We start from the raw sequence: 10,613 nt of genomic DNA, 5'->3' as shown, positions 1-10,613 counted from the left end.
ACGTCTCATCCGAAAGACGGCGCCCACTGACAGTATAGTGTCCCCTGTACTTTTACTGGGGCATTAGGACTCACACAGACCGCAGGTTGAGCGCCCCCTGCTGGCCTCTCTAACACCACTTCCAACAGCAACCTGGTGTTCCCTAGTGGTCTCCCATCCAGGTACTGACCAGGCTCAGTTCTGCTTAGCTTCAGTGAGTAACCGGTCTTGGGCTGCAGGGTGACATGGCTGTGGCCTTCCTTGCAATACCAAAGCACTGACTGTCAAATTACTGCACCGTCCAACCAGTTGGTTCAACACAGTTGTCAGGTGTGCAAACACTTGTTTGATTAATTGTAGACACACCAATCAGGTGTTTAAGCACTATAAAATGCCAGTTTCAATGATAACCATCAGGTCTCAATATCAACTCTGGCACACACCATTAAAAAAAAAAAAAAAAAAAAACATATTTAAATGAAACAAATTTATGGAGTGCCTTTCGAACACAATTTCGAAAGGGTAAAAAAGACTGATGCATGATTATGCAGAGGTATGTATTCACTTTAGCAGTGTGATCTTGCATACTGTCTCAATATCTTTTACTGTACTGTAATACTAGATCTACACTGAACTACACAATTTTGCCTTACACTGTTCTTCAGGTAGTTTTACGAATGGATGGAGAGGAGATCTAGCATGAGTTCGCTTATGTAGATGATGGTGTGTTCAACCTGACGAAAACACGGAGTAGAAGAAACATCATTGGCCACAGGGCTAAAGTCAATGTCCCAGGGCAACGTGGGGGAAACACTCTGTGCAGCCATTACAAAGAATGGGGTCCTCCACTGCCATGACCATTCTTGGACCAACTGCACAACATAACAGCAGCAAATCAAATCGATCATACGCAATACATTGTTGTCTGGGACAATGTGTCCTTCCACCGTTCTGCTCTGGTTCAGAACTGGTTTTAGCAACATCCACATTTTACCGTCCTATATCTTCCACCAAACTCTCTATTCCTCAACCCTATTGAAAAGTTTTTCTTGGCATAGTGGTGGAAAGTATATGATCTTCGTCTCCAAGCTGAGGTACCCCTCATCCAAGCCATGGAGGAGGCCTGTGACCAGATGGAGGTAGCAGCAATACAAGATTCTACATTCAAGACACTTCTTTCCAAGGTGTCTTGCTAAGGACAGCATTGCAATTGATAATTCTCATGCCAGATCCAGCTAGGCGAAGAGACAATGTCTAACTAACAGTTCAATACGTAAAGTGACATGTTACAGTACTTTGAATCTTCATGTAAACATGTTGGACATGTTGAGGAATTAATGAGTTTCTTCAGTGTGCAGCATTTTCTTGAGTAGTGTTTGGTGAATTTACTTTATATTTGTACCTTGTTGATGGTAGCCTACTCTAATTATAGGGAAGTAGAAGTGCTAAAAGTGTTTTAGGTTTATCACAGCAGTGTGTAGCTCGTGCAAACAGAGTATAGTAAATGTGAAAATGTGTGTTTCTTATGGTAAAAAAGTGTGGTTTTTAAACATAAGTGTAAAGTTTTTACAAGACTGTTTAATTATGCAAAGGATCTGTAGTGTTTTGCTAATTGGGTGTGTGGTTGTTTTAATTGTGTGTACTGTTTTGAAAATCGTGCTTAAGCAATCCAAAAAAACTGTAAGTGACTTTTTAAAAATGTATTGCACTCAAACAAGAGCTAAATTTGTAAATAAGTGCAGAAAAACTGAAAACCCAAAAGCAGAACATCAGAACAACACTAAAGAAGATATTTTAAAGAAAGATGAAAACCTGTACCCATTAACTTCCATAGTAGAGGAAAAATACTATGGAAGTCAATGGTTACAGGTTTCAAACATTCTTTAAAATATCTCCTTTATGAGTTTCTTCTGTTAAACACAAAAAGATATTTTGAACAAAGCTGAAAATCTGTAACCATTGACTTCCTTAGTATTTGTTTTTCCTACAATGGAAGTGAATGGTTACTGGTTTCCAACATTCATTAGATTATCTCCTTTATAAGTTTCTTCCTTTTGTTGAACACAAGAGATAATACTTTAAACAAAGCTGAAAACCCTTTCATAGTAAAGAAAATAAATACCATGGGAATCAATGGTTACCGGTTTCTAACATTCTTCAAAATATCTTCTTTTGTGTTCAACAGAAGAAAGAAACGCAAAACGGTTTGGAACCAAAGAAAATGATGACAGTATTACAATTTTAGGTGAACTACCCATTTAAATGACTCATTTTAAATGTATTGCACCCAAACAAGAGCTGAATTTATAAACAAATGCAGAAAAATCAAAAGCCCAAAAACAGAGCATCAGAACAACACTAAAGAAGTTATTTAAAAAAAAAGATGAAAATTTGTAACCATTGACTTCCATAGTAGGGAACATAATTACTACAGGAGTTAATGGTTACCGGTGTTCAACATTCTTCAAAATATCTTCTTTCGTGTTCAACAGAAGAATGAAACACATAAGGTATGGAACAAAAGTAAATGATGACAGAAATACATTTTTGGGTGAACTTACCGTTTAAGTGACTTTTAAAAATAAACTGCACCCAAACAAGAGCCGAATTCATAAACAAGTGCAGAAAAATCAAAAACCAAGAGCAGAACATCAGAACAACACTAAAGAAGATATTTTAAAGAAAGCTGTAAACCTGTAACCATTAGCATCCATAGTAGGAAAAACAAATACTATGGAAGTCAATGGTTACAGGTTTCCAACATTCTTTAAAATATCTCCTTTTTCAGTTTCTATTTTTTGCTGAACACAAAAGAAGATATTTTGAACAAAGCTATTAATATTAAAGAAGATCTTTCGATGAAAGAAAAAAGCCTGTAACCATTGACTTTCATAGTAGGAAAAACAAATACTTTGGAAGTCAATTGTTACAGGTTTCCAACATTTTTTGAAATATCTCCTTTATGAGCTTCTTTCTTTTGTTGAACACGAAAAGATTATGTTTTGAACACAGCTAAAAAAACTGTAACCATTGACTTCTATAGTAGAAAATGAATACAATGGCAGTCAATGGTTACCAGTTTCTAACATTCTTCAAAATATATTCTTTGATGTTCAACAGAAGAAAGAAATGCAAAAAGGGTTGGAACAAGAGTAAATTATGACAGAATTACCTTTTTGGGTGAACTATCCTTTTAAATGACTTTTTAAAATGTATTGCACACAAACAAGAAAACCCAAATGCTCAACATAACAACAACATTAAAGAAGATATTTTAAAGAAAGATAAAAACCTGTAACCATATAGACATACCATACAGACTTCCATAGTAGGGAAAATAAATACTATGGGAGTCAGTGGTTACCGGATTCTAACATTCTTCAAAATATCTTCTTTCTAGTTTAACAGAAGAAAGAAACAAAGATTTGGAAAAAGAGTAAATGATGACAGAATTTTTCGCTTTGAGTGAACTGTCCCTTTAAGAGGACGAGAAATATTATTAATGGCCTGTCACGTACCAGTTGGGCATCAAGGCATTTTCTTTTCCACGGAACATTATTCCAACGTTGGTGGCGTGATCTCGAGAAGAGTAGAAGTCTGTGTAGTCGCCTGTTGGGCAAAATAAAGGAAAGGCAGGATTTATGAGGAATAAACATGTGAAGTGATAACTGTGGAAGTCAGTACTCATTCATTTTCTTATCCCTAATTATCTGGGTTCGCCACAGGAGAATGAACCGCCAACTATTCCAGCATATGTTTTATGCAGCGGATGCTACTGGGAAACACAGATACACTCTTACATTCACACACACTCAAACACTTCGGGCAATTTAGTTTGTTCAATTCACCTATAGCGCATTTCTTGGGGCTGTGGGGGAAACCGGAGCACCCAGAGGAAACACACTCCAACACTGGGAGAACATGCAAACTCCACACAGAAATGCCAACTGACTCAGCCGGGACTCGAACCAGCGACCTTCTTGCGGTTTTTCAAAAGTGAAATAATACATCGACCTACAGTGGTGTGTAAAAGTGTTTGCCCCCTCACTAATTTCTTATTTCTTGCATGTTTGGCCTAATTTAAAGTTTCAGATCATCAATCAAATGTAAATATTAGTCAAAGATAACACAAGTAAACACACAGTGTCGTTTTTAAATTGACATTTTTATTATTATGGCAGAACTAAACCCAAAACTACATAGAAAAAAGTGATTAAAGGGGGGCAAATACTTTTTCACACTAAGTTTATTAAATCCTTGATAGAATTAAGCATGAATTATTATACATTTTGGCAAATACGAAAATAAAACGCATAAATAAAAACAAAAAATACAGAATAAACACAAAAGCAGGCAGATGAAACGTCTCGAGAAAGACTTCTGACATCCATAACTAGTGAACATTGACCTCTAGTGGTGACTCTGAAAAATAACCATGAGCTGTGCTTCTGCAGGACTGTATTGAAGCCCGCATGAAAGTGTTGATTATGCTTTATTTTATGCACATTCATCCTTTGAGATTAATATCTTTAATAAGCAAGTAATGCATATTTATATAGTGCATTTACAGTCTTAATTTCAGACAGTTTTCTGCTCAAAACACATAACCATTCATTTTCTTTTCGGCTTAGTCCCGTTATGAATATGGGGTTGCCACAGCGGAAGGAACCGCCAACTTATCCTGCATATGTTTTATGCAGCGGATTCCAGCTGCAACCAATCACTGGGAAACATCCATGCACACTCGTTCACACTCATACACTATGGACAATTTTAGTTTACCCAATTCACCTATACCCCATGTCTTTAGACTTTCACGTTGATTTGCTGTCTATATTGAGTATCGGATTTAAACTGAAAAACGGTTCAGTTATGGATGAAATATGGACTTGTCATATGGAAATATCTGGTGTTTTATTGTAACACATACCTATTTCTGCTGGGAGATGCATCACGGCTAAACTCTGATGAACAAATGCCCTGGAAAATACAAATACAAACTTGAACATACAGGCTGTTAAATAGTTGAAGTCAAAATTATTAGCCCTGCTGTAAAATTTTTTAGATTTTTTCAACACATTTCCAAACATAATAGTTATTAGATAACATAATATACTGGATATTTTTCAAGACACTAGTATTCAGCTTTTAAAGACATTTAAAGGCTTATCTGGGGTAATTAGGCAAGTGATTGTATAACGATGGTTTGTTCTGTAGACAACTTAAAGCAATATTGCTTAAAGCGGCTAATAATATTGTCCCTAAAATAGTTTATAAAAATCAAAAACTGCTTATATTGTAGCCTAAATAAAACAAATAAGACTTTCTCCAGAAGAAAAGATATTTTAGGAAATACTGTGAAAAATTCCTTAAGCCCTTAAATATCTCTTGAGAAATATTAAAAAATAAATAAATAAATATTGCACAGGAAGGCGAATAATTTTGCCCTGTATATATAACTGTATATAAAAATTCATCTTTTCTCTATTTCTCTAATGTTAATTCCCATTTTTTTTAATCAATCAATTATTAAAATAATAATACATTAAATGTATTAACTAATTGCAAATTAACAAAATATAATTGTATTATAATAAACAACAGTATAATAAAATAATAATACTGTAATAAATGCATAGCACTGTAAGAGATAATAGGTTATGGGTGTTTTATAAAGTAATGTTTACTAACCCATCCAAACTATAAAATGCCTGTTTAAAAAAAAAAAAAAAGGAATATGTTCGGATGTTTAATGAGGGTAAATTTTGTATAATGTGTACTGTTTACACCTGTTTTAACGATTTTATTGAGCACATTGAGTCTGTTTATTAACTTGCCTAATGCAAAAATGCATACACACACACACACACACACACACACACACACACACACACACACACACACAGATATATATATATATATATATATATATATATATATATATATATATATATATATATATATATATATATATATATATATATATATCTTCTTCTTCGGCCTTAGTCCCGTATGGTTGCGGGGTCGGCTCTTTGGAACAAGCCATTTTAGACTTGTCCATATGATAACGACTTTTTTTACACATTCCGGCCAGCCTGTCGTCTGGGCCTGTCACCCTCATACACTCGGACAATGTAGAAGAACCAGCGACCTTCTTGCTGTCAGGCGACAGCACTACCTACTGCGCCACTGCTTCGCCTATATATATATTTTTTATTTATTTATTGATTTTATTATAATTTTTTTTTATTGAATAATATGCTAAAGTATTCGATTTATGTACAATACAATTTGCACAGTGATATTTTCTGTCTTTAGTAGATATTATATATAATATGAGATGTTGGGCCTGTTTCAGAAAGGAGGTTCAAACAACTCGGAGTTTAAACTTAAACTCAGGGTTTTTAATCTCTCGGTAAATCAACTCAGAGTTTTCGGTTTCAGAACAGCTGATCTGAATTAGGTCAATCAACTTTGAGTAGACCAACTCAGAGTTAAGCGCACATGACTATAAAAAGGCATTATCATTGGAGTGCAGACATTACCACTACGGCAACATCTGAAAAAAAGAGATCAGCATTTCTTTCTCCAGCTGAACTTGATGTGCTCATGCAGAGTTACAGCAGATAAGACTATATATTTTAAAAAGCAACACCACTGCATCAATGAAGCAGAGACTGTTAATGTGGGAAAACAGCTGCTCAAGTTAATGCGGAACTTTACATCTAAAGTATTTAAATATTTTAGTATAATAAAAAAGTAATGTAATGTGTGACATTTACACACGTTCCCACTTTAATACTCGTTGATCAGTTTTAATAGATTTAACGGGGCACTTGTGTGTCAGCCTCTATATTGATCAAGTGGTAGAAGTTGATGTGACATTTATAAAGTAAGCAGAACTAAACAATAGTTTTAGAAAGAATAATAAGCCCAATAATCTAGTAACAGTACATGTCAAAGGTCAGAGAATTTAAGCTAATTATTTAAAAAGGACAAGCCGTTCTCGTACATGACTTTGTTCTGTGTGTCACTAATATGTAAGTAATAGCTGTGTTTACATCCAAAAATATTAATTAAATTTATGTGCAAAACTGGAATAAAAGATGTGCGAATAAAGCAGCGTTTCCATCCAATAAATCAAAGAGAAAATCATCACTTCCTGATTAACTGACGCCAAATATCAACAGCAAAAACAGAATTTACTGCGGCAGAAGAAGCTACGTCAGTCTTTTCTTTGTTTAATAAATGTACTTTATTTTATAAATGTAAATGCCTCAGAAGACAGTGTTGACACACAATGAACACATGGGGCCGTTTGAAGCCATGAGATGAAAAAAACAGACGCCCTTGACACTCTGGAGGTACTTAATAATATAAGGCACATTAATACTAAAACGGTTAAGGCGTTTGAGAACGACCAAAACAACATTTAAGATGTTTTACAATGCTCTCAGACAGGTGGTTTGTCTATTCAAACACATTTTCATCATCATCTCTTATAACAAACCTTTATTTAATGCACACACTGGAATTTGTTTAGCAAAAGTGTTTTCATCTCACTTTATGTTCATGTTTTCTTAACGAATAAAATTTTATCCTACTCAGTTATGAGCATGTTTTATTATGCGTATTTTCAAAAGTTATGTGCATCATGATGTTTCGTTTTATGCGCATCTCCAAAATGAGCATTAAAATCGGTGGGTGGAAATGTAAGGCTAAAGAGAGAATTACCACTTCGGGCTCTATCATACACTCGGCGCAATGTGGCGCAAGGCGCGGCGCAATACTTGTTTGGTAGTTTCAGCTTGGCGCAAGAGTCGTTTTGAGGCGTTGCGCTACGCTGTTTAAATAGCAAATGCATTTGCGCGCCCATAGGCGTTCTGGTCTAAAAAGGAAGGCGTTCTGAGGCGGACCGCTGGCGCGTCGCTATTTTGAGAAACTATAATAGATTTTTCATTAGACCAAAACAAACCCGGTCTAGACTCCGGCGCAAAGTTGCGCCTCACTTACGCACTGCTTAATACACACAAGAGAGCAATAGGCAAATATCTTTACATATGAAAAAATTTAATATTAAGGATATATATAGGATATAATAAGAATAGATATAGAATATAAATATAAAGGATTAAAATATTACAAAACATATTATTTTCTAGCCTACATAAATATGAAAAATCACTGCTTTTATGTCTTCATCTCGGGAGGCTTTTTCAGTTCATTCATAACAATTTGCTTTTGTATAATGTTACTATTATTAGCAGTATTATTTATTATATCCATATTTATATTTGTTTGATTAAAAACAAGCTTAGATTTGCTCACCTGTCAGGTTTTAGATCATATGGGGCACAGCATGTGTTTTAGGATATAACTCAGGTTTTTGAGCACACTTGGTCATTATTGTTCATTTATTCGTTTGCTGGAAATTAGAACTGAATTTAGAAATAGTTTTAAAACAAATATTTGCGCTTAACAAACAAAATGATTTATTTATAGACTAATTGATGTCTGTGCATAAAGGTTTCCCTATCCAAGAGCGAATGTGAAAGTAAATTCATTATCTCTCATTCTCACGCAGTAGATGCTCTGTTTAACAGTTTTCTGTAAAATAAAAATAAAAAATAAAAACTGTTAACTGTTTGCTTGTGAAATTATCAGTTTTTCCACTTAGACTTACTTTGCGTCCTGTAAATAGCGAATGCGCTCTTGGCGCGACGCAGCTGACTCTTAAAGGGAATGGGAGATGAGACTCTAATTGGTTTATTCTCTAAACACAGCTATAACTCATTAAGAAAATAAACTCAACCCTTTTAGACCATGCGCATTGGCGCAAAGCGGATTTTCCCGTCCTTAAATTAGCAAAAATGCGCTCTGACACGCCCTGAAAGCGTTTGCGCCCTGCGTTTTGCGCTCTGCGCATGGACCGTCAAAATAGAGCCCCTAGTCTTTAAAAAAGGAGAGGAGACCAACAGAAACTCTGAGTTTAGAGAATACAACCTGCTCCTGACCAGGTTAGGTTCAGAGAGTAAGTTACCATGGTAACTGACTCTGAGTTAAAGTTACCTCTCTTTCTGAAACGGGCTAGACTTGCTCTGCTTTCTTCAGTTTGATAAACCTGTTACTTTGAAACGGGAAAACCCAGAGTTTCTCTCATTTCAGGGTTAACATACTCTGAGTTTTCACTTAACCTCATTTCTGAAACGGGCCCATTATCTTATATAAGAAGACTGCTGTAGCTTTGTTTACCAAACAAGTGCTTCTAACTTGATTTACATTGTAAACCTAGAATACCTAAACAATAAGATATATAATTTTGTATTTTATGTCTTGTCAGCTTCTTTCCACTCAAAAGCGTTCTGCTTAAATCTACAGTCAGTAAGATTTTTTAAAAGTTTTAAGATAAGCTTCTCTTGCTCACCAGGGCTGCATTTATATCTTCACAAATACAGTACAAATAGTACAATTGTGAAATGTTAAATAACTGTTCAAAAGTAGTTTATAATTTAATTTAATCATTTATTCTACACTCTCAAAAAAAAGGTACACGGTGGTACAAATACCTTTTGTACCTTTGTAAAAGTTGTACCTTATATGGTACAGAAAAGACCTCTTATGATAATGTTCTGTACCTGTTATGGTACAATTGAAATGAAGGTACAAAATTGTTCTTATAAAAAAGGTACAGAAGTGTTGGACAACTCCTTTATTACAATATCAATAATTATTTACAATATTATGAAAACAAAAATTACTGGAAAAGCAAAGTGATTTGAAAGTGAAACATTTGGGGAGCATTTTCTGATAAACACATTTTCATTGTTGATATCCGCACTGTTTGGCGTTTGCTTTCCACTACGTATGTGAGCTGGCAAAAGTCCTGCATATGCAAAGTGTTCATGCAGACACTGTAGTATTGTAAAACTGATTAAACATTGTGCATATCTCGTTACAATACTATTGCATTATATGCCTATTTTAAAATTAAGTACATTAAATGAAATTTTAAGTGATAACAAAGGTGTTGTGTGAAAAGTGGAGAAAAAAAGCTTTATATTGTAGATGGGAGAATGCATTTCTGTAACATTTTAGTAAAAAGAGTTGTGAAGTGTTTAGCAAAAAAGACTGATCTTTTCATTTATGTTAAAATAGTTTTTATTCTTTATTGTAAACTGAAAATGTTTTTTTACACAAAAAGAATTTTTAAAAAAAGATTGTATAATAAATGATTTGATGTTTTATATTTACCGAAAGTAAATTGACACATTTTGGATAAAGCAAATTGCCTTTAAAAAGTACTCGAAGGAACACGTTTGACACTGTTAAGGTACAAAGTGTCTTGTCACTGTAGTGGTACCTTCATGGATCAGATTTGTACCTTTGATGAAGGTACAATATTGTATCAGGTTTTAAAAACCAATACATTTTGGTTTCCCATGGTACAGATCATGTCCTTAAAAGGTACAAACTGCAATGATACAAATTTGCTTCTTTGTCTTAAGGTATAATTTTGCTCCATAAAAAAGTACTGACACAGTGAGAAGGGTTTGTACCTTCTTTGGTACAACATTGTACCATTTTTTCTGAGTGCATCGATTATAAAGATGAATATTCAGCTTCATTACTTTGTC

The 10,613-nt window shown here is 34.5% G+C and overlaps 1 protein-coding gene across 3 annotated transcripts in view; it reads right to left on the bottom strand.

The window, feature by feature from the left end:
• Window positions 1-10,613, bottom strand: part of fah (fumarylacetoacetate hydrolase (fumarylacetoacetase)) — a 46,790-nt gene that overhangs the window by 32,558 nt on the left and 3,619 nt on the right. For all 3 annotated transcript variants that reach the window (XM_073906176.1, XM_021477397.3, NM_199601.1), the window contains 2 exon segments: window positions 4,910-4,959; window positions 3,498-3,588 (listed from right to left, as the gene is read on the bottom strand). In XM_073906176.1, the coding sequence (XP_073762277.1) occupies window positions 3,498-3,588; window positions 4,910-4,959 (141 nt within the window).

Source organism: Danio rerio, chromosome 7 (assembly GCF_049306965.1).
Source record: "Danio rerio strain Tuebingen ecotype United States chromosome 7, GRCz12tu, whole genome shotgun sequence".
In the NCBI taxonomy this organism is placed as follows: domain Eukaryota; kingdom Metazoa; phylum Chordata; class Actinopteri; order Cypriniformes; family Danionidae; genus Danio; species Danio rerio.
Note: the sequence above shows the minus strand (reverse complement) of the source record. Positions and strands in the feature narration are given on the sequence as shown.